General features: G+C 47.6%; 1 protein-coding gene across 2 annotated transcripts in view; it reads right to left on the bottom strand.

Annotated features, from left to right (window-relative positions):
- LOC310961786 (forkhead box protein N3-like) overlaps nt 1–25,871 on the bottom strand; it is a 75,102-nt gene that overhangs the window by 8,712 nt on the left and 40,519 nt on the right. For both annotated transcript variants that reach the window (XR_014593639.1, XM_083934016.1), the window contains exons 3-4: nt 19,328–19,479; nt 11,337–11,395 (exon numbers count right to left, since the gene is read on the bottom strand). Coding sequence is in view for 1 of the 2 variants with exons in the window: in XM_083934016.1 (XP_083790142.1) it covers nt 11,337–11,395; nt 19,328–19,479 (211 nt within the window). In the remaining variant the exon portion in view is untranslated. The remainder of the gene's footprint in view (nt 1–11,336; nt 11,396–19,327; nt 19,480–25,871) is intronic.

The raw sequence follows: 25,871 nt of genomic DNA, 5'->3' as shown, positions 1-25,871 counted from the left end.
AACAACGATTAAAAAGGAGAGAGAGACTGTCCAGAACTAATCACGACAACCCGCTTTTAATTTAATGTCAAATAATTGTTCTAGCTCTACTTAGACACATTATTTCCAGTGACGCTTCGACTTGAAGGTGAATTCAAGATGAAGTAGAAATGCTACTAATCAGTCGTACAGTTCACTGTGAATGTCGGAGTAAAAAATGAAAGGAATACTCGGTAGACCTCCAAGATGGCGGCGTGTCGAGAGATTTGGGAAAGCGTTCAGAAAAATTGCCGGAGCAGTCAAAGGAGCCCAGGAGCACAGTGGGTTTCATCGTTAAGCAGAAAAGGTTTGTAACCAGCAACACGTTTTCAGGAATCATGTAACCAGTGGTCAGGGAGGGAGAAGAAGGGGAAATGGGTGTGCTAATAAATTGTGGAGAAAACTGGAGAATCTACCAGAAGGACAACGCTACAGCACTCCATTAAGTGCCATTTTGCTCTACTGAATAAACAGGCATATGGCAACCCACCTGGAGTTCACCAAATAGCGCTTTCTCTCGTCTAATGAGACAAAAATTGAATTCTCTGGTCTGAAAGCCAAACATTTCGACTGGCAACACCCAGCTGCTGCTCATCACCTGGTGCCGCTACACTACAGCGCGACGGTGGCTCCTCCATCCGAGCGGAGCCAAACACACACAGGGCCTCGTGGAAACCAACATCGAGTGGGGCAAAGATTCACCTTCCAGCAGCACAACACCCCTGAAGCACACATCCAGGATAATGGACTGGCTTTGGAGCAAATCCCTGAATGTCCTTGCGTGGCCCACCCAAAGCCTGGACTTGAAGCCATTTGAAAATCTGTGGGGAGACCTGCAGATCATGTTTTGCCACTGCTCCTAATCCAATCTGACAGTTGGTAGACTTAAAGCTGTAGTCGCTGTCAATGCGTCTGCATACTGTAGAGACATTTCAGGTTTGGATTTTTAATAAATCTGCGTCTCACAACTAGTCCCGACTCATGGGTTTGGACGAGAGGGTCGATGCCTTCCTCATGTGTTGTTGCTTAAAGCGTAATTCCGGTGTAAAGTCATCCAAGGGTCTTTTTTTTTCGGCACATTCGGTCATCAAATAAGTCATCCAGCCATTTTTTTAACGAATAATGGAGAAATCGGGTACTGTCGATAACAGTCGGACGTGGCTAACAGTGATTAGCTCGGGGCAGCACGGTGCAGGCATTCAAACGTCTTTTTTAACCACTAATGCTGCTGAAAATAACAGCAAACCTCTGCAGCAGCATGAGAAGAGTCCCTACACACACAACAAAGCAGCAATGGGCTCCTTCCTTTGGGATTGACTTTGGTAATCCACTGTAATGGACTTTACTATGAGAGGAGCTGGTACAGGGGCCAGTTGGTAAGTCTTTTAAACACTCTTTTAATAAACTCCGTGTTCACTAACTACGTTGTTGGTGCTTCGGTTAATGTGTAGGGACTCTTCTCATGCTGCTGCAGAGGTTTGCTGTTATCATGAGCAGCATTAGGGGTTAAGAAAGCTGTTTTTATGCGGTTATGTTGCCCCGAGCTAATCAGTGTTAGCTAACAGTTGTTGTAGCGACTCTCGGATTTCTCCGTTACTCGTTCATACACGGAAAAAAATGGTCTCGATGGCTTATTTTATGACCGAATTTGCCGAAAAAGACCCTGGGACGATTTTACACCGGAATTACGCTTTAATGTGAAGCTAAAGCTAGCAGCCTGTTAGCTTAGCCTAGGATAAAGACTGGAAATAGGGGGTCATTATTTCAAATTTGGTTTTTGTATGGATTAAATAAACAAGATATTATGTGCTAGTAGCAGGTAGGTAGACAGGCTGTCTATGCTCCCAAGGATCTATGTTCCCAAGGGCCTAGTCTAGCCTTGTGCGGAGTTTTGTAAGAGATTGTCGAGGGCTATATTTGCAGATCAAATAGCCAAAAGATGACGGGAGATGGACCTTTCAATGCAGTTTGAATGGTAAAAAGCTGCCTTGTTTTTTGGGTTTAAAGGAGTATAAGGTTATGGCTATGTTGTCAGTGGATGATTTCAACATACTGACCCAGGGAAACATACACTGAACATTAGACCATGAGAAAAGCCCTTATAAAGTTCTCCTTAATGTTTCAAACGAGGAGGTTATCGAGCTGGGGAAAATAGAGGCGCTCTTTTAGTCTAAGCTGAAATGAACAGGCTCAATCTCAGCGAGCCACTGAATAATAAGTGTCTTTCCCAAAACGTTGAACAATTTCAGAATATGTTTTCATGGAAGTCTATGTGTAAAAAAAAGGAGAATTTAAGAATTAAACTTGTGATGCCATCAAGATTTACGGCTCCAGTGCGTCCAAGGGTATTTCAGGGCCCATTTTCTGGTTCAGGAGCAACAATGTCTCCGTATAAAAACACTTTGGTATTCAAAACAAACATTAAGCACCACCAAATAATAGTTTGTTTCTTGTGCAGCTCCAGGTTTTCCATCAAGGTCAAAGTCTCGGACTCTGCCTTCCTACGACGTGACCCTTTTCACAAACATCGAATGGACTGTTAAAGACCAGAGGAGAGCTCTGTGTGCGCGCTTTCAGCCCTGCAACAGCTGTAAATCCATATCTATATCTTTATTGTCTGTGTTGCAGACGAGCGAGGAGGAGAAGACGAGACGGGCGCGTGTACATCGGAGCCAAAAGCTCTTATTACTCAGGGCTGGCTGCTCCCCACAGCCACCCCAGTTCACTAAAACAGCTGTCATTTTCATATCTAGGGTCAGTTTGCATTTTGCAAATGATGACCTGCTACTCTCTGGTCTGCCACAGAAGCAGTTGTTTAGGTGCAAACGCTCAAAACGCTTCACCATAGCGTCAACATACGTAGCTTTTTTCTTTTCTTTTTAAATAAATCTCAGTAAATGCATGATTGATATTATGAAGGGAGATGTAATTCACCCCACAAGCTCATTAAATCAAGTTTTCATGGCGAGGCCCCCCCAGAAAACCATCCCCGCAACGTTTATTTGGTCCGCGTCGTAACACGCGCGTGACTTATGAGGGATTGCTTTGTCGTTTGCCGTTGCTGGTGTGTTTCTGTAGCCCTTCCCTGGCCGGCTGTGTCCACAGTAATCTTATTGACTCCAGTTAGCGAGGCTCTGCCCCTGATATCTGCTGCTCTGCTCTCCATAACCTTATAAGTAGGTCCCTGCACAGAGTCTCTTTTGTAATCTTGATCACTCGCTGCATGTGTGTGTGTGTGTGTGTGTGTGTGTGTGTGTGTGTGTGTGTGTGGGCAGTGCATTAGGTCTCCCCGGCTTGATGTGCACTCCGCCCCTCCTTCCCCACCTCGCTCCAGTCAGGCTTTGGGTTGCCATAGCAACGGCTCCCCTTCCACATGCCACAGAGTGGTAGATCATGCATCAGCAGAGAAAGTGTTAGCGAGAAGAGAGAGAGGGAGAGAGAGAGAGAGAGAGAGAGAGAAAAGGGGGGAAGGAAATACCAAGCTCTGTTTGACATGGCCTCTCATAGCTCAGCGACACACTCCTGACCACCACTGTTTACCCTAGATACACACACACACACGCACGCACACACGCACACACCTCCCTCCTTGCACGAGCACGGTCAACTCTCCCCTAATGTGCGTGTTGTGTATCTCCACCGCCTCGCTTTGCTGTTTGAATTTCTCAGCAAACCCTTCTCTTTGTCTTTCAAATTCAGCCTCTCTCTCTCTCTCTCTCTCTCTCTCTCTCTCTCGTTGGTTTCTTTCCCTCTCTTATCGATCCCGCTGTCATTTCTATGTGTGGCGGTGACTCATATCTCCGACTGAGCATGCACGCTGTCCCTGCAGGTAGAAAGCCCGGGACATATGCTAAGGAGACGAGGTGACAAACTTAAGTGGGGGAAGAGCAGGCGGAGCTCCCAAAGCTCTGTCCTCGCTCACTGCGATTGAGCAACGCATTTCACGAGCTCAAAGCAATACAATAAAAAAAACACACTCGGCTTGGTAGCAAAAAGCAGGACGCACTGAGGGGGAGACAAATGTAAACGCAGAAGAGAAGAGGTGTCTGTCAACCCTCCGGCCTTTTTCCTGGAGAGACTATTCCCTCTCGTCTGACTCTTTTCCCATGTCTGGTCAGCTGCTCTGCCTTTCTGTCTGCTTCCTACGTCTCCGCCTGCCGCCCGTCTCGCTGCCCGCCTGTTTTCCTGGGCGCGCACAGCCCTCAGCCTCCCTCCCCTCTCCGCTCTCATGGGCCGTACACACACTCAGCCTCCTCTGCTCTCCTGTTAAATGAGTTCCACATGGCCCCCGCGGGCTGCAGGCTCCGCTCGGCCCCCGACCGTAGGCCGACAGAGGAGCGAGGCAGACAGGCACCGGGTACACACAAACACAACACCGCTGAGCTCACGCACGCCGCCCAAAGGTCCAAAGGTCACGCCCAGCAGACCTGGAGGACGCAACTGTTTGAAAGTGGCCCCTCGCTCAGTCAAACACCCCCCACCTGTCTGTCTGCCTGCTCCGCTGATGTTTGTCAAACTGAGTACAGAGTCTGAGGGCAGGACGCACACTAATGTCTGTCTGTCTGTCTGACTGACTGTCTGACTGACTGACTGTCTGTCTGACTGACTGACTGACTGACTGACTGACTGACTGTCTGTCTGACTGACTGTCTGACTGTCTGTCTGTCTGTCTGTCTGTCTGTCTGACTGACTGACTGACTGTCTGTCTGACTGACTGACTGTCTGACTTTCTGACTGTCTGTCTGTCTGACTGACTGACTGTCTGTCTGTCTGACTTTCTGACTGACTGACTTTCTGACTGTCTGTCTGTCTGACTGACTGTCTGTCTGACTGTCTGACTGACTGTCTGACTGACTGACTGTCTGTCTGACTGACTGACTGACTGACTGACTGACTGACTGTCTGTCTGACTGTCTGACTGACTGTCTGACTGACTGACTGTCTGTCTGACTGACTGACTGACTGACTGACTGACTGACTGTCTGACTGACTGACTGTCTGTCTGACTGTCTGACTGACTGTCTGACTGACTGACTGTCTGTCTGACTGACTGACTGACTGACTGACTGACTGACTGTCTGTCTGACTGACTGTCTGACTGTCTGTCTGTCTGTCTGTCTGTCTGTCTGACTGACTGACTGACTGTCTGTCTGACTGACTGACTGTCTGACTTTCTGACTGTCTGTCTGTCTGACTGTCTGACTGTCTGTCTGTCTGTCTGTCTGTCTGTCTGACTGACTGACTGACTGTCTGTCTGACTGACTGACTGTCTGACTTTCTGACTGTCTGTCTGACTGACTGACTGTCTGTCTGTCTGACTTTCTGACTGACTGACTTTCTGACTGTCTGTCTGTCTGACTGACTGACTGACTGTCTGTCTGACTGACTGACTGACTGACTGACTGACTGACTGTCTGTCTGTCTGACTGACTGACTGTCTGACAGACTGACTTTCCGTCTGACTGACTGACTGACTGACTGACTGTCTGACAGACTGACTTTCCGTCTGACTGACTGACTTTCTGTCTGACTGACTGTCTGTCTGTCTGACTGACTTTCTGTCTGTCTGACTGACTGTCTGTCTGTCTGACTGACTGACTGACTGACTGTCTGACTGTCTGACTGACTGACTTTCTGACTGACTGTCTGTCTGTCTGTCTGACTGACTGTCTGACTGACTGTCTGTCTGACTGACTGTCTGTCTGACTGACTGACTGCATTGCTGGTGGGCTGACAGATTACCTGGACGGCTAACTGGCTCGTCTATCTGAGCGTCTAAGAGGCACGCTGACTGATGTGCCGTGAATTACAGAAGGAGACAAAATGAAAGCAACACTTCATTAAAGAGTGACTTCATAAGCCGTGATGATCCCAGCTACAACCATGGGTCGTACCGGGCTGCACGCTCACCAGCAGGACAACTGTGCTCCCGCATCACTGCTGGTTAGATTCAACTTCTTACCTGTTGAACTTTAGAGCGTTTCCTATGATTTTCAAGTCTATTTCTTTAAACAAAGTTCAAAAAATGAATCTCATCACCTGCTGTTTGGACACAGTGTGCTCGTCGTGGGAGACTTACCTCCTGTCTAGGCCGCGAGCGTTTGTCTCCAGCATGTCTTGCGCAACACTCTCATTTAAGGCCCGCCGCATGTAGACACGTTTTCCTCTAACCGCACAACTCTAGTATCATTTTGGCCGACCAGCCACACGCAGCTGGTGTTATCGGAGCCTGAAAACGGTATCTTTGGAAACCGGGTCCCAGAGTGGGAAGATTTGAAAACGCCCCCCCACGGTGTTGTCGTCTGGATGGTGAAACCGCAGACTTTGTTAAACTATGCCGTCATCGCCCCACCTCCGACCTCTAACCCCCGCAGTGTCACAACTGCGTAACAACAACAGTGCTGCTGCGTGAGAGCAGAGAGACACGGACTGTTTACTGAACTGGACTCTGAGCGAGTGAATTGGGCCGACCACAGTTTTCTCCCTTTTACCCTGATGCTCTGAATAAGGAGCTAAATTGGTCGCTAGTAGCTTTTCATATCTACCAAGAAAGTGGTGCCTGTGAGTGCTGTGGGACGAGGAAGGGGCTCCCAGCAGCCCCCTCTGCTCAGTGAGGACACTAACTGCAGAGTGAAGGGGCTCCCAGCAGCCCCCTCTGCTCAGTGAGGACACTAACTGCAGAGTGAAGGGGCTCCCAGCAGCCCCCTCTGCTCAGTGAGGACACTAACTGCAGAGTGAAGGGGCTCCCAGCAGCCCCCTCTGCTCAGTGAGGACACTAACTGCAGAGTGAAGTGCTCCCAGCAGCACCCTCTGCTCAGTGAGGACACTAACTGCAGAGTGAAGGGGCTCCCAGCAGCCCCCTCTGCTCAGTGAGGACACTAACTGCAGAGTGAAGGGGCTCCCAGCAGCCCCCTCTGATCAGTGAGGACACTAACTGCAGAGTGAAGGGGCTCCCAGCAGCACCCTCTGCTCAGTGAGGACACTAACTGCAGAGTGATGGGGCTCCCAGCAGCCCCCTCTGCACAGTGAGGACACTAACTGCAGAGTGAAGGGGCTCCCAGCAGCACCCTCTGCTCAGTGAGGACACTAACTGCAGAGTGAAGGGGCTCCCAGCAGCACCCTCTGCTCAGTGAGGACACTAACTGCAGAGTGAAGGGGCTCCCAGCAGCACCCTCTGCTCAGTGAGGACACTAACTGCAGAGTGAAGGGGCTCCCAGCAGCACCCTCTGCTCAGTGAGGACACTAACTGCAGAGTGAAGGGGCTCCCAGCAGCCCCCTCTGCTCAGTGAGGACACTAACTGCAGAGTGAAGGGGCTCCCAGCAGCCCCCTCTGCTCAGTGAGGACACTAACTGCAGAGTGATGGGTGCATCAGAGTCCAGAACAGCACCAAAGTCTCCACTAAGACCAGAACCAGGGACACGTGTGTCTCTAGGATGGAGGAGGATTGGGGAAGAAACTCTGCGGTGTTTGTTTCTGTGGCAGTTACAGCGCCACACCAGGCCTGGCATGCGTATTAAAGCGGTTTTAGCAGGTTTTACTTGTTTTGTGTGGACGCAGATATTTCCTGAGCCGAGGACGTGACGACGGAAAACTTTTAAAGAACGACGGAGAAGAAAAAAAGTTGTTTTCGATGGCGTGGTCGGACCCTAAACCTCTGCAGCCGTCTGCACCGGCGCCCTGCAGGCCCACGTCCCAGCCCCGTCTCATGGGCGTAAACGGGACCTGATGCTTTTATTTACACCTCAAGTCAATTTCTTTCTTTCTTTCAAGTTGTTGTCAACCCGGTTATACGGGTACGAGCGTGTGAAATGCTTTTGCTGGGAGGCTCCATTAAAGAGAAGTAGTAAATGAAAGGGACATATAAAATGTAATAAAATAAAATATGATAACAAATAAAAGAGGCAATGAAAGCAGTGCATTTAAATACAGGTGAGGCACTTGTGCTTAATTCCACCTCACAGCTTCGCAGATTAACATTTGACAATATAACGTAAAATACATTTAGAGGATAGGAAGATGCTTCTACGGTAGGGTCCAAACAAACCTCCCAACACAATACAAGGAGTTTAACTGAGCTGCTGTTTGTATCAATAATAATGTTATGATGATAAAAGTTAATAATAAACTTTGAAAAGGTCCATTCTCTATAGTGCACACTTTATTATTACTGTAAAAGTGTGAACACTTTACTTTATAACATGCTGTTATTTCAATTTGGTTGATTACACAATAGGTTTTGAATGCAGGACTTTTACTTATAGAGTATATACACACACACACACGCACACACACACACACACACACACACACACACACACAGGCACACACACACACACACACACACACACACACACACACACACACACACACACACACACACACACACACACATATATATAAATAGATAAAATAAATATATTAAAATATTCAAATATAAATAAATATAAATATTAAATAAATAATTAATTATTAAAATAAATTAAAATAAAATTTAAAAAAATGAATAAAGCCTTATATGAATAATTCTTCCACCACTGCTTAAGTACAAATACATATAATAATAATAATACAAAAGTATGATCACAGAAATAACTAATAAAAACCACTGTATATGCAGCAGATAACATATCTTATAATACTGGATTTTTATTACTAATGCATTTACATGTAAGCAGCATTTTACATTTGTAGCTTCTTGAGGTGAAACTAGATATTTGGAGAGGTGCCAGTTCACCTAATGGGCACTGCCGAGGTGCTATTGAGCAAGGCACCGAACCCCTAACTGCTCGGGCGGTTGGGGGTTCGGTCCACTGGCAGCCCCCTCGCTCTGACATCTCTCCATTAATTGCATGTATATAGGTCCTGTCTGTGCATGTGTGTGTTTCGGGCCTGTGTGTGTAACATAAATAATAACAGAGTGAAAAAATAGATTAATAACGTAATTCTTCTTCTTATTATTATTATTATGATTCTGTACTTTACCTTTCGATAGAACAACACATCATGTTTTATTATGTTCCTTAGAGGTTTAAGTCATTAAAGGTCTGCACAGGGACATAACTGTCAAATCCATGTAGTCTTGCCAAAATAACAACATTTCCCTGTGAAACGCATGAAGTGGCGTGAAATTTAATACGCATGTTAAGTACAAATTATTGCAGCTCGTGCTTTAACGTCTGATTATAGCGACAACTTCTGAAGCTGCAAGAAACAGAAAAAAGGAAAATTGAATCTGAGGGCGCCCTCCCACTGTGCCTCCGTCCCGTGCCCCGTGCTTTAGGGTCCTTGTCCCCCCCTCCAGGCCCGTTTGTACTCACACTACCTGGGCCTCGGAGAACGCTTCTTGCTGCCTATACGTCATCACGCCGTAACACGTCACACGCATTGATGACGTCATGGCGATGCCGGGCTTTGTTTCCAGATCTTTCCGTAGACCTCGGAGTTTTTGTGCGTCTTGTCGACTGTTTTTGAATCTTTTCATCGACCAAATCTGCAGTAAACACTCCACCTCCACATCACACCAACGTGAACCTTTCACCGCCATTATCGTTAAATGTCCGTGCATGGTCCCTCCTTCTTTTTTCTATGTCGAACAGGCGCACAGGAAATGACCTCAGAGCCGCCGTAGGCCTCGTGCTCGTACACGTGCGCACGCTCTACAAAAGCCCACCTCTCTCAAACGGGCCGTGGACGGCCAGCTGGCCGCAGCTAGACGCAAAGCGGTTTCACTCACACTGGTCAAACGCACTAGGCTTTACCCGCAAAACCTGTTTTGGCCCGGGGCGGAAGGACAGTGTGAGTGCGCCCTCAAAAAACTTAACCACCACCCCTGTGAGCCTGCCCCCGTCTGCCATCTGAGTTTAATGTTCTGGTGAGTTGCATCATTTGTAAACAGATGCAAATCCAAAAGATCATAAAGCCAATATATGTTTGTGATCTGCTGATATGATGCAATTAAACACTCAACAGCTGGAAACACCCTGAACTTGGAAACACACCCTTTCTTTGCTGCTGACAGATGAATAAAGTTACCACATGAATGAAATGGGGGTTTCTTCTTAAGTGATAGCAGGTGACCAGAGTACTTGAATAAAACAGGAACACTTAGAGCAGATCCTCTATAATTTAGAGCCACTGAATGATGATCTTTGGGGGCGACGGGTTGGATTAAGGACACAGCTGCAGGCTCTGTCCTTGCCGGGGCCACGGGGACGGGCAGATCTCAGCCCACCTCAGCTCCGAGCGCTGCAGCTCTGAAAGCTCTGGGAACGGGAGCTGGAAGTAATAATGGAGGGCAATAACAGCCCCGAACTCACTCACTCTGGCAGTCCCCGGCCCCCCTTAGCCCAACCCCCCAGCCTCCTTTTCCGTGTCTTTGCCTCTGGCTTTCTGTCACAACTCTCTTTCCTCGCTGCTGCCTCCGAGTGTCACGTCCGACCATCCTGCACCCTCTCTCCTTTCAAAAAACACATTTAAAAAGTTTCCTGCGCTCCGGGGTCGGCCTTCCTGACTGTCTCGCTCTCTGTCTATCCATCCATCCATCCGTCCGTCCATCCCCTGTCCAACTGCAAGGACGCATCACGCTCAGACACACGTCTAGAGGGAGTCTAGGTTTTTAGACACTCTCTTCCAACCTCGGCTCCTTGACCATTACTACTCCATTATCAGCGGCGATGGAGGGCGCGCCGCAGACGCCTAATGTATCCATTTCCCCCTCCATTTAGGACTCGGCAGCCCAGCGAGCTCCCGGAGTGCTCCCTGATTGGGATTGAATGTCCATTTAAACTGCCGTCCAGCCACCAGGGAGGAGTGGAGGCTGTGAGGAGGAGGAGACGAGAGGAATAATGGGAAATACAGGGGGAAAAAGAAGGTGTACAGGAGTAAAAGAGTGAGACTGTTGAAGGAGGGAAGGAGGCGAGGGGATTGCTCCCCAGCCTCTGATTTGAAGCTGAGATTTCCTTCCCTTTCCTTCTCTCTTTCTCTTTCTTTTCGTCCCTCACTTGCATCTCTATCACTTACTTTTTTCTTTTTTACTTTCAAATACGCCTCCGTCGAAAAAGCTTTCCTCCTCTGGCGCCGAGCCAAGTGTCAGAACTCAGCGCTCGGTATTCTCAAGGTGCGCTTCTAAAAAAGGGGGATTTGGAAGTGAGATGATTGGAGTTGGCATATCCGCGGAGGGTGGAGGGGAGGGGTGGGGACGGGGGGTGAGACAGAGAGAAAGAGAGAAAGAGAAAGAAAGAGAGAAAGAAGCAGGAGATCACACACACACACACACACACACACATAGCGTACAAGACTTGCGGAGGTGAAGCGGTACCTTGTAGGAGAACTCCTCCGTTCTTTCTGAAGAGGGGACTCCCTGACCACAATGGAGGACTAGAAAGGACAGAAGAAGAAGAAGGGATGGGGGGGGACGGGGTGAGAGAAAGAAAGACAAAACTGGTCAACCATTTGATCATGTTGCAGCAGCCAAGCAGCCCAGCAGGCTTCATCACGAGGCAGATAGCAAGGCAGGAATTTGAGCCCATAAGCCAGTGCTTCTGATTATAGTGATTAGATTCCCGGGTGTCCCACTGTTGCCATTATTCCCTGTGATTACCTCGGAGAATTACAGCCTCGCCGCTGTAGTCCACGGGGGTAATTTCTCATGACAAACCCCCACCGCCCGCCACTAGTCCATTCACACACATTCAACAAGAAAGGAAAAGACGCACACCGCCGACGCACACACACATTTAACACACGCTCGTGTCACACGGGCGTGTTTAAGACAGATGTGCGTACAGCGTGACACGTTACAACGCACGCTTACACTCGTGCTGCACACACACACACACGCACGCACGCACGCACACACAGAGGAACACACAAAGCCGGGGACTCAGTTTAGGTGATCATTGCACCACTAATGAGGGAGGTAATGACGGCATTTCTCACATAGACGGAGACATCTTCACTCACACATACGCAAACGCAAGACGACAATAGATACTGCTGGTGAATCCATAATTTTAAGACAGGAAGGGGAAAGATGGAGGGATAGGGAAACAGAGAAAAAGAAGATAGAGATAGAGAGAGAGAGAGAGAGAGAGAGAGAGAGGAGGGAGGCTAGAGGAGCCTTTCCAGGTTGAGTGGTCTTTAGCTCCCCATTAGACAACACGTCTGACTGCTCCTTCCTCTTTCTCTCTGTAGCTCGACAGGCTGTTCTCAAACACAGTTATTGTGTGTCGGACAACATGGAGTCTCGGTCATATGTACACACACACACACACACACACACACACACACACACACACAAACACACGCACACACACGCACACACGCACACGCACACAGACAGAAAACACCTGGGGACGCTGTGAACTCTGGAAAAGCAACCCACTCGTTCCCACTCATCAGGAGCGTATCCTTTGTAATGAGTCCTGTTTTATGTTCGGCTAAGCTGCTGAATGAGAGGATTTGGACGTCTGCACTTGTGATGTGGCTCTCACCTCAGCAGATGCAGGGGAAAGATGGACACACACACATGCACACACACACTCTCACACTCACACATAAAAGCATGCACGGATGCACGCACCACACACACTTACAGTACATGCACGCACACACACACACACACGGCAATACGAAAAAGCAAAAGCAGCGAACGCAAATTTCAGCCCTGAGCCACCTGCTGTTGCCATGGAGAGTTGCCACATTGCGTTGCCACGGCGATAACATATTTTTCGTGCGCTAACAGCCTGTCTGTTTTCCCTACCACCCCAACCCCCCCCCCCCCCCCGCTCTCTCTCTCTCCCTTTCCTCACTCCTTCTTTCTGTCTCTCTTCCCGTCCCTGCGCTCTCTCTCTCTCTCTCTCGCTCTCTCTCTCTCAACAAATGGCTTCACAGTGCGGCGGCACCTGCCTTAAACTATATGTGTTGCCATGGCGGCATTCCCGTTGCCAAGGCAACCCTGTGCATTTAATGAAGTGGGCGAGGGGCTAAACTCGTGGCAGACACCCCCCCCCCCCCCAACATCTCCCCTCCCATCTTTTTCCTCCGAGGGAGGGGAGAGGTAGGGTGAGACGTAAAGAAAGAGGGGGAGAGATGGAGAGAGAGAGAGAGAGAGGTAGAAAAAACTCCTCCCCAACCCCCTTGAGACACCCTTCCCTCCTTCAATCCTTTCTATCCTCCCCTCCTCCTCCTCCTCTCATCCAGATGCTGATGGGGTGTGAAGGAATGCACCATGGAGCTGACCTCCTACCCAGCATGCTCTCCCTCTCCTGCTCCCTCCATCTCCCTTCCACGCGCACAAACACACCCTTGCATACGTCAGACACATCCACCCATTTGGAAATGCATGCACAGGATGCATACATCCACCCCACCCCAACACACACACACACACACACAGACACACACACACAGAAACAAGCTGCAGGTGGGGGTCGACCGGAGCCCCGTGAGTTATTGTGGTCCATGAAAAACCAAGAGGTGTGAGCGACAAAGAGTAGAGGACAAAGAAGCATCGCGGCTCTCCCTCTCTTCCCTCCCTCCCTTCTCCGTCTTTTCTCCATCCCCTCACTCCACTTTCTCTCTCTCTCTCTCTCTCTCTATACATCTTCTCGTTCTCCTTGTTCATCTCCCGCTCTTGAGCCGTGCAGAACTGCTTGAGACAGTCCTTGACCTTAACTTAATAGACAGATTGTGGAAGCATTCACTGTCATTACACTTCATAACATAATATTCTCGAGACGGAGACGGAGTGCTCTTGAAGGAGAAATTGGGTTACGTTGATTGGACCTCCTGTGTTTTAAGATATATACGAAGGAAACAGTGCATCTTCCATATTCTGCGCATTAGATTTAGTATTCTACGGACTGGATTTACCCCATAACACGCAAGACTACGCGCCTAACTTACGGCGCTGTGCTTAACAGAGCAGTAATGTTCATGTTGACACGGTAAAGAACAAAAACAACGATATAACAAAGCAACTGCGACTCAAATTGCCCTTTAAAAAACTTTTTCTACAGCTTTTAGTCATATCACGCAGACGCCGTCTGCTCGAGTCATGGACAGAGTTTTGCATGAAATGAAATGACATGAAAGTCGACAGTTGCAGCTCTTTAACAACAGCGAACTGTGTGACACGGTTAAAAGCTTTACATGTCAACAATGATCTTCGGCGCCTCTTCTCGTGCACGTTTTGATCTGCTCGCTCCAGGCGATGCACATGTGTTTGTTGTGTAACGCCATAAAACAGTACGACAATTCAAGTCAATTTTATTTACAGTGTCAATGTCATAACAAAAGTTATCTCAGGACAACAGACTGCAGGTGCGAACTCTGACCTCCTGCGCGCAGTGCACCTATTGAGCCAGGTTATTGCGTAGAACTTCAAAGAGTGATATCTGTTACCTCTCCTCTTAAAAACATCACTATAAAGTTGCTTTAAAGTTAGAATATAATGTCAATTATTCCCTTCTTTCCTTCCAAGGTGGTGTTATATGAACTACTGTAAACCTGAGATGAATCAAATTATTATTATTATACATCTTGTGCATTACCTTTATCTTACCTTAAACGTGTTTTACTAATTCAACCTCCCATCTTTTCTCTCCAAGGGAGAGGAGAGGTAAGGTGGGACATAAAGAAAGAGGGGGAGTGATGGAGAAAGAGAGAGAGAGAGGTAGAAAACTCCTCCCCAACCCACTTGAGACACCCTTGTGTCATTTCATATCAGTCATATTCACATTACTATAGATATTATTATAGTTACTGTTACTCTTTGGTTGCTTGCATCTCTGGAAGTGTGTCTGTCTGTCTTTGTCTTTTCTCTCTCTCTCTCCTTCTCTTCCTCTCTCCGGTGCAGACAGATGTGCGTCCTCCACAGAGCTGGGTCTGTCTGACGTTCCTGTCTGTTATAGGGAAGGTTTTCAACGCCACCGTACTCTACAGAGGAATTGTTGGGTCTCTGTTTATCATAAATAAGTCACAGAGTGTGGTCTTTACCTACTCTGTAAAGTGTCCTGAGATCACTGTTGTTATGATTTGACACTATAAATAAAATGTAATTGAATTGAATCAAATGATTAAATACATCTTGTGCATTATCTTATATCTTACTAATTCACACTGACATCTTAAAGGGGACACGTGCTCATTTTCAGGTTCATACTTGTATTTTGAGTTTCTACCGTAACATGTTTACATGCTTTTAATTTGAAAAAAAACAAAAACACATCATATATCTGTCTGAATATCACCGTGTTCACCCTCTGCGTGTCTCTTTAAAAGTCAGTTCAGACCAAAGATTCGCAACGAGTCGAGTTGAAACGTGCAACGACCTGCAACGTGCTGAAAGGGCGAGACGGTGCATCATCTCCATAGCAACGCATCTCTGTACTTCTGATCTAACTTCCCACTTTCCAACTGGATATAATTCGTAGCATTATAAAATAGAAATGAGGACAGAGACAGTGAGAAACTCGCTAAAGTACCGCTTTATTTCCCTGATTCACTGCTTTGTTCTGGATTACGGCCGGCGCTCCCTCTCCTTATTCCTTGTCTTGCTCGCTCGACCTGCTCTCTCTCTACGTCTCTCTCTCTCTCTGTCTCTCTCTCTCTCCGTCTCTTTTTCCTCTCTCTCTCTAACACACTCGTTGATCCTCTGATTGATTGGCTGTTGAAACAGGTGACGTGTGTTACGTTCTAAAACCAGCTGCCGGCCATTTGACGAGTTGAATCGCTGCCGACAACATCAGCCGGCTTAAGACCCCCCTCCTGAAAAAGCCCAGTCTGCTCTAATTGGTCGGTGTTTACGGCTCTTCAGCATTGGCGCTCCTGGCGTCCCTGCACCGCCATTGGGGTAAATGACTGTAACAGCGATGTAATGGCAGTTGTGACATCCCAACCGTGACGGCTCGTTTAAAGTCACAGTTTTTGAATATGGGCTTTGATGCAGTACTTATATAACAGCTCCACCTGCTTTATAATAAACAAAGAAGACGTGGAGATGCAACCTTTCACAATATGAGACCTTTAATATCCCTGAAAACGGCGGGATGTGGATCCAGCAGCTTTACTGTACGAAGGACCGGCAGCGATATGTTGCATGAGAGGTTAAAGGACCACACGAGTGGTGCTCACGTCTTAGCCCATTAGCAACAAATTGTGCATACGGTACATGCTGCGCTGGCATGCTTTATGTTGCTGCTGGCCGATTTCTACAGCACGCCATCAATTTTGAGATTGATTTCCATTTGACTTTCCAGGCAGCTGCTGGTTTCCATTAATTTAAGGATGATATTAAAAAGTCAGCTCACAGAGATTCAGTCGTAGGTAGCATTCAGAAGCCTTCGCTGTATATGCTTCGTCAGAACTTGCAGTGAACTAAATATCTTTGTGCGGGAGAAAAACTCGTGGACCCTTGGACCCGGGGAACCCGCCACGGACATATTCACCTACTTTATGACACAGACCAAACAGTTAATCAAGAATATAACTGTCACAGTAATTGATTACAAAAAAAATGTTAGTTGCAGCACTAATGGAGACCAATGGCTGCTGGGAAACACACACACACACGCACATTCTTTTCAGGTGAGGGACCCTCTAGCCCAGAAATGGATTCTCCTCACTTACTCTCTCATTTCCCACTGTGTGTCACAATGCAAATGACCCCCCCCCCCACACACACACACACACACACACGCACGCACGCACGCACACACACGCACACACACACACCCACCCACCCACCCACACACACACACACACACACACACACACACACACACACACACACACACACACACACACACACACACACACACACACACACACACACACACACACACACACACACACACACACACACACACACACACACACACACACACACACACACACACACACACACACACACACACACACTCCAACCTCTCCTCACTTACTCTCTCATTTCCCACTGTGTGTCACAATGCAAATGAACCCCCCCCTCCCCCACACACACACACACACACACACACACACACACACACACACACACACCCTCAGAGACACACACACACACACACACACACAGACACACACACACACACACACACACACACACACACACACACACACACACACACACACACACACACACACACACACACACACACACACACACACACACACACACACTCCAACCTCTCCTCACTACACCTCCCCTTCCTCCTCATGTTCCGAATCCGGCCTCCAATTTGTTCCACTTCCCCATACCTCATTGTTCAAAATGACACTTTTACATTTTATGGTGAACCAATTATTCTGTCTTACACAGTCCGCTGGCTCTGCAAGCCAACCTGCCCGGATCAACTGGGGAGCGGGGTGCGCTGGTGCTAGTGGTGGTGGTGGTGGTGGAGGTGGGGTACGCGGAGGGAGAAAGAGAGCGAGCGTAAGAAAGGAAGGAGAAAAAATAGACGACTTAATACCTCTGGATGATGTACCCGCGGGGAGGGGCAGAAGAGCTGGAAACTGAGAGGTCAGCAGAGGGAGAGGATGGAGGGTAGAGAGGAGGTCAGGAGAGGCGAGCAAGGGAACGTGGAGGAAACAACACAGGTGGATGCTGGTGGGGAGAGGGGGGGGGTGTGTGTGTCTGTGAGCGCTGGGAGAATGAAGTGAATGTAGACAAAGGAGGATTTAATTGAATGATAAACTGGTGGAGAGAGTGAAGAGAATGGAGAGACAGAGAGAGAGAGAAGGGATAAATCACAGCACGGATAAATAAAGAAGACGGAGCACTGGGTGCCCCGCGCGGATGTAATGTATGCCCGAGGATGAGTGCGAGGGTGTGCGGGACATTAAAAGAGGAGACGAGGGAGCGAGGGGAGCGGAACGGAGGGGTGTAAGGAGCCGGAGGAGAAGGCTAAACAGGGGGATGGACACGATATGCTGGGGAGAGGGCGAGAGAGTGAACAAGTGAACATGTGGAGAGAGAGGGAGAGAGAGAGAGAGAGAGAGAGAGAGGGGAAAAAACGAGGCAAACGGCGCTTTTACCGGTGATTTGCCTGAGGGGACGGAGATAGGAGGAGGGATGGAAGTGTTGCTGCATGAAAACAGCGTGCAAAAAAAGGTTTAAGGAAAGGACGGGGCGGGTCAGCGATATAACGCCCGGGGCCAGGTGGGAGGAGAGGGAGCGACAGATGGAGAGAGACAGGGAGAGAGGGAGGGGGAGGAGAGTAGATGTGCCTTAGGGCTGCAGGTAGAGATTCTTTTTATTATCGATCTACGTATCTATTATTTATCTGAGTGGTTGTTCAGTGTAGACGATACAAACAAGGCCAGTCTGGCTCCGCGAGACTAAAGTATACCTGTGAGGCACCCGTCTCTTTTAGCCCCCCCCTCTCAAAAAAGCCCAGTCTGCTCTGATTGGTCAGCATTTCCTCTCCACGCCTTCATAGCAGCCGGCGAATGACTGCAGAATTATTTCGAGTCAAACGAGTGTTTTTCAGCTGCGGATGAAGTCAAATTACCCGTTCACGGCACAGACGACACGTCCAGAACTTCGGGCCGAGCGATAATTTATGATAATTTATCGTCTTCCAATGGAATGAAGATAAAATCCCGTACGGAGAGATCGCAGTAGGGCGGTTTGAACGGTTTTAGGAAAAGATCAAACTGCGATTTCGATTCGATTCACGATTTCCTTCAAAATCAAGCTCCAGTGCAATATTCCCAATGTGCAGTAACGTTTAAAACATTAACTGCTATTACCGTATTTTGGGAAGTAAGAAAACCTATAGTGCTCTGTACTAAGTGGAGACGGGGTAGGAGTTAATAAGCTAATGCTTCTTCCTGCTCCTTTTCAAACATACAAAGGGTTTTAATGACTCGTGCTTCAAGTGTCATATTTTTGAAATAAAGCATTCATTCATTCATTCATTTATTCTTTCTCTGTTATGACAAACTAGATAATAAAAGACAACTCTATGATGTTCGTTCTCTGTATGTATAACCCGAGCCAGGCGTTCACAGCCTTGGTATCGGACCTGTGCTCGCTATCCGTCCATACGCAACTTCAGGTATCCCAATCGGTATGGGGAAGGAAAAGAACGGTACCAGAACATCTCTACTTGTTGTACTTGTTGTTTCAGCTGTGAGGTGCCTTGGGCGTGGGGGCCTCGGAAAGAGCCAACGACATACCGTAGCATCGATCTGTCTCAGTGAAAGGGTTTATCAATTAACCCGGCCATTCAATCCAATCAAAACCCATTAAGTGAAAGATATGTCCCGCTAACTCATCAATCAATCGACCAATCAGCCGATCCGTCTTACCTGTGGTGAAATGTCGGAGGCAGGGTGGGCGGGGAGGTGGAGGGGGGTGCCAGGCCGGGCGAGTAGGGGTGGTACGGCGTCTTCTTCAGCGCCTGGATCAGGTTGTGTCTGTACTCCGGGTCTATGGACCACAGAGAGCCTTTGCCTATGCTCTGAAAGAAAGAAGAGGAGAGAGAGGTGTTACTGGGAGTGCGACCGTCGGAGCCCCTCAAAGCCCGTCACAAACACAGCACGGCACACCGATGCGTGCCGCCCAGAGTCCAGAGTGTTATTTACCGGACCACCTGTACACACAGCAGTTATTCCCATGATCCCGAGGAGGGTAAACACTCACAGGAAGGAGAATTAAAACATCCTAAATGCCACCTTGCTCAATATTTTCCGATCCTTTCTCCCAAAAAAAAGAAGTCTGGAGGCTTTTTACTGATTAAGACACAGGGAAACTCTTTAACTTTTTCCACTCCAGAGGCGATGATGGTGCGTATTTTTAGATCAAAGCACCTAATGAAGCTGTCGGCTCCCAATCTGAGCGAAACCAGCCTATAGATTATAGAGAAGGGAGGGATCGCTGTGGAAATACATTCCCTGTCTCTATCTCGAGCAGCCTTTTCTTAGCGCTTTCATCTGCCTTGTCATCTGAAACATGGCGAAATCTGGAGTTTGCGAGGATGGCAGGAAGAGAGCGAAGTAAAGACACAATTAAAGCCGTCCTGCCTCGTGTTCGGCTCACTTTGTAGTGCTCTGTGATACGACACAGGTACAGGCTACAGGGGGGGAAGATGTCAGGGCTGCGGGCTTCTGATTTCTGCAAATACGGCGAGGAATCTATTAAGAGGGAAATGTCAGATGTGCCGGAGCCGTGCGCGTGAGCATTAATTGGAGACACGTTCTAAAACCCGAGGAGCGTTTTGCGCTGAAGTGTTTGAGAAACACACGCCTCAATGCTTCCTCTACATCAGTCAAACATAACAGACACATAAAAACACACTCACTTATCTCTGGTGGGGTCGTGCTACGCAGTTAGCGCTGGTTACTGGTTTTCAGGTTGAGAGATATCACGTTTTTGCCACATTTCAAAAGATTCAACAGTAGGGTGTTTTCGCAGAGACGATGATCCACCGGTCTCCCTGTGAAATGTTTTTCTACCTAAAAGATCATTTCCTGTGAAAGAGTGACGGAGGACGCTCTTTCGGTGCAAAGATGTGGCTGTTTTCTTGGAGAAGTCTTCAGTAATTCACAAGAAAAGAAAGAAAAACTACAACAATAAACATTGTTTTGATTCGCAGAAATATGTTCTCTATCTGTCCCAACTCCAAAAGTCAAAAAGTCAAAAATCCATACATACTCTTAGATCTTATCTTATCTTATTCTCCAAAAGCCAATTCAAGTTTTGATGATTTGATTGTTCTTAAAGTTAATTTGGTGCTGAATCTTTCATGTCCCCATCAGCAGGTAACACACACCCTAAACAACAATCTATACATCTAATATTTCAATAGGGATGGGAGGAATAAAAGAAAGGCTTCGTATCATCCCTCCCATCAAATGTGCATCTGTGGATAACACCTCAGAAGACAGAAGCAGCTTCAAATAGTGTTTTACAAGGTGTGTGTTCTCTGTTTCTGCAATGCAGTCGACGGGATTACCGTGACACTTAAGAGATGTAATGGAGCGCTCTTAAATGTGAGCACTTACATGCATCAAATAAGCCGCCACCGCCAAGAGATAGTTTTTTTCCTGTTACAACTATTAACGGAGAATTCCGGTAGAGCCGCTAACAGCTGGACGTGGCTAACAGTGATTAGCTTGGGGCAGTACGGTGAAGTACTGAACAGAAAACAAAGCACCAATGGGCTCCTTCCTTTGGGATTGACTTTGGTAATCCACTGTAATGGACTTTACTATGAGAGGAGCTGGTACAGGGGCCAGTAGGTAAGTCTTTAAAACACTCTTTTAATAAACTCTGGCTTCACTAACTATGCTGTTGGTGCTTTGTTTTGTGTGTAGGGACTCTTCTCATGCGGCTGCAGAGGTTTGCTGTTATTTTCAGCAGCATTAGTGGTTAAAAAAGACCTTTGAATGCCTTCACCGTGCTGCCCCGAGCTAATCACTGTTAGCCACGTCCGGCTGTTAGCGACTCTCCCGGATTTCTCCGTTCATAGTTGTTACATGAAAAAAACTGTCTCGATGGCTTATTTGGTGAATGTAAGTGCGGAAAAAGACCAAGGGGTGATTTTATACCAGAATTACACTTTAAGTTTGTGAGTAAGGTTGAAAGTGAAAGGTTTTTATTGAACCTTTCACTTAAGTTCAAACACAGGCCCTGACCTCCAGGTCGGGGACCATTAAGCTACACTGAAACATTTTACAATAAGCTCTATGAAGCTTTTGTACTGCACCTTTGACTGCAAGTGCTCTGTTAGGGTCACATCACAAAAGAGAGCACAGGAAGTACCAACGACACCAAACCCTTCATGTTGACATGAAGACACCTGGAATAGTATCTGATAAAACCGAGAGCACGACTGTCAGTGGAACCGCAAAAAGAGCAAACCAAAGCGTCTGCCGCAATACAAATCCTCCTGCACGTCTGAAATGAACCTTCACATTCGTGTCTGATGTCCTTTTTTTTTTGGTTGTATGAATCCCTTGACACACTAGTACAAACTGTATCATTTGGAATGAGTGATGAGCGCGCAGAGCCGCGGGGGATACCCTGTGGCTCTCAGCGTGTCTCCTGATGCCAGGATGTCCAGTGAATCAGTCAAAATCTGCGCTCGCACTCACGACACCATCTGACCTTGTAAGATAGGGTGGGTGTGCACTGTGGATTTGTGCCCCCCCTTCCCGTTCGGATCTTTGCATTAGTATGTGGGCTGTGTTGAACATGGGCCATATGTTTTTGCGTTTGTGTGTGTGTATGTGTGTGTGTGTGTGTGTGAAGAGGGTTGAGTGTGTGTATGGCAAGTTCCCTAGGGAGTGTGATATTACCCAGCGTGGTCTACTCCTGGGAGTGCTTCTATTACTGCCAGCGACACCTCTCCTGGAGAGCATGATATTACACACATATACACTCGCTCCCACAGAGATGACCCCCACTGGGCCAAATTTCCCCTTGCACCTCCAGCTCGCCAGCCGTTTTTATATATATATATATTTATATGTGTTACTGTGTGTGTGTGTGTGTGTGTGTGCTAGTGTGTGTGCGCGCACGCTTACTGTCTACCCGCTTGCCAGCCGATTAAATCTACGCTCTCTACAGATCTCTGTCTGCTGGGTCCCCTGCTTCTGCCAAACAGCCAGCCAATCAAAAGGCTCAATTTGCCGACCCGACAGGACAAAAGGCCAATCACGGGGCGCAGCTCACAGGAAGGGTCTGTCACCTGGGTTATAGCGGTCGCCTTGGCAACAGGCATCATTTGGACTTGGAAGCAAGAGGAGGCGAGGTAGACTTAGAAAAAAAAAAAAGGGCAGCGCGTCTCGAAAATCGATTATAACAAAAAAAAAAAAGTATTTGAGGTCAGAGATCGGCTTTAAGTTATCAGAGGGGTTCAACTTTGATACACAGATGTGGAAAATAAGAAACCTCCACAAGGGTGGATCTGACGGCGTGAAGGCAGGTGAAGGCAGACTGTGTGGGCTTGACTTTCACCTGAAACTGTGTTTCTTGTGTCCTTTTATATTGTTTCCTCCCTCCCTCCCTCCCTCCCTCCTCTGATCCCATCTGGTCTCACTCCTCTGATACGAGCACTATTTTTTTTGATGACGTGTGTATTTATGGTGCATCTGTGTGCTGGAAAAAGTAGTCACGTGGCTTTAGTGTTTGCAGCTAAAGAGCAGGATTACACAACAAATAATCCGAGCACTAACCTCCACTGTGAGAAACACCTCACGCGGCACGAAACCGCCACTGCGTTACACTTGAAATTCCAAGTTTAAGCAAAATCGCACTTAAAATAAATGGATTTAATTATATGTATCTGTGTCACTACACCAGTTTGTGGGAGCTGCGATGGAGAAAGCAGCAGTTTTGTAGACGCCTCTGCGTTATAGAACCACGGCGCGACGCACAGAGACTTTCATGATGGAGAAAACATGGACTGTAACTTGTGCCGGACACGTCACAGTGTGAGCGAAAGACAAAAGGGGAAGAAAGAGGAGACAAAGGCAGAGAGAGGGAGGGAGAGAGAGAGAGAGAGAGAGGGGGAGAGAGGGAGAGAGAGGTGATTGTGTGTTGCCAACATCTGTTTCCTGTGTTATATAAGCTGTGGGGGCTGGTCTCCCTTGGAAATGGGAGATATTAAAAAGTCCTGCTGTCACTGACCCCGCTAGTAACACTATACCACCGCTACCGCATTCCTATCTGCACTATTATCTTTCCACATATACGTTTACCTGGCGGTCACACATACACCCTGTGTGGTGACTTTAAACACACCGGGGCAGTTCATTTTAAGCAATCACACCCACAGAAACACACAGAACACTGATCCCACATCTATTTACTCTGGACCAATCCTCACTCGCATATTTTAATGGGTTGTAGGGAAAGCTTGACATTTGGGGAAATATGCTGCGTGCAGAACACACTGCACTTTTACGAGGGTGTATTCGGCTCTGCAAACAAACACATGTTGTAGTTTTGAACAGTGCTTCAGATTTTCCTGGCGTCCCAGTCCGAGCTAATGGACACGCTCAGAGCTCGAGCGGCATCGCTGGTATTTTCATCCGACTCTCAGCAAAAAGCAAATTTCCCCAAAATGCTGAACTCCTCCTTTACGGTTGACAACGCTCTTTCTTTTTCTCCCTGTCAGCAGATCCCGTAAAAGGACCAAAACAACGACAAATTAATGCCACTAACAAGTGTTGCCCGTGAGCCCAGAGCCTGATCTATTACAGAGCTGCGTTGGTGCCCAACACCTATTAAAAACACATCAACGAGCCACACTGTTGCAATGATTGACACGTCGCTTTATTACAATGAATGCGGCCGCTGTTTATTCTCCAGTCGCTCACATTTACACCGTCATGTTGCCGTAGATAGTCACCAGAGCACCAAATGTGTATTAATCCACAGCTGAAAAGAGCCCGACGAGTGCACCTATTTTCTCCTGTGTGAGAAATGTTTGCTGAGAAATCTGGTGCATGAGACTTTTGTATTTATGATTTACTTTTCCAGGAGGAGCCAGCGCTTTATTCAAATGTCCCAGATGATGCTCATTTACAGGTTCATACTTTCTGGGTATTTGGGGTCTCTACTAGAACACGTTTACGTGCTTTAATGTTTAAAAAAGACATTATTTTTCTCATCCGTCTTTCTGAATACACCTGTATTCACCTTCTGTCTGAGATGCTCCGTTTTAGCGCCTGTCTCTTTAAACTGGATTAAATCTGGACCTCTAACTCCTCAACTGAAGTAATAATAATTGTATCAAATACCGCAGAAACCCATTTAAACAGTTCATATTGGCTATTAAGAGAGGAGAGAGCACATTCTGTTTTCAGCTCAGCAACGAAACAAGATTAAAAACGATGCATGCTGCACAGAGAGCACAGCTGCCACTCTGTGCGCGGAGACACGCAAGGCATCGCCATAAGAGGCTTTGTTGTCCGGTGCATTTTTACGCGCAGTGCGACTTAACCTATACCACCGATCTACAGCATTATGACTGCATATCATTTCATGATGGACATCCACAGTCGGGGTAGAACTCTGGTTGCGTTTAAGCCGCATTACGCCCTGCGATACATGGATCCATCATTACTTAGTGTGCGTGTACGGAGACACGGGATTAATAATATAGTGCGGCGTGGACCAGATACATGTCTGAACACCAATTAAGATATTCAGCACAGTGGAGCAAAAACAGCGAGGGGTCTGTTGTTCAGAAATGAAGCGGGAGCATGACTGTAATACGCGCTCACAGACGCAAACGTCCTTACAGAGAGAGGAGCACGGAGCTACTGAAGAGGAGGAGAGAAGAAGAAAGAGGGGGAAGAAGAAGAAGAAGAAGAGGGGGATGTTTCTGCTAATCAAGCAACTGGACTTGGTTCTTTGTCTAGGTAGACGTTTCACCTCTCATCCAAGAGGCTTCATCAGTTCATGTACGCATCTGACCAGGACCAGGACCAGGACCAGGACCAGGACCAGGACCAGGCTGGGACTGGACCAGGACCAGGACCAGGACCAGGCTGGGACTGGACCAGGACCAGGACCAGGACCAGGCTGGGACTGGACCAGGACCAGGACCAGGCTGGGACTGGTCCAACTAACTGGTGTGGAGATCCAGGTATTTAACCTCTCACAAGGCCGATGATGTCACTGAAACCCTTCGTGCTCCAAGTGCCAACGACCGTCGTTAGAGTGACAGTCGTTGGTGGGAAGTTGGTTTCGACTTCGTTAGTGCTCTATTGAGTCTTGACGACAGTCGTTGGAGCCTTGACAAATAACCAAGTCCAGTTGCTTTTGACTGAAATTGCTTTGAGGAGAACGACGACCTGGACACATGAGAACATTCACAGGCTTCTCCTAATAAAGTTTCGT

Source organism: Echiichthys vipera (assembly GCF_963691815.1).
Source record: "Echiichthys vipera genome assembly, chromosome: 19".
In the NCBI taxonomy this organism is placed as follows: domain Eukaryota; kingdom Metazoa; phylum Chordata; class Actinopteri; order Perciformes; family Trachinidae; genus Echiichthys; species Echiichthys vipera.
This window is presented reverse-complemented; position numbering and strand designations above follow the sequence as displayed.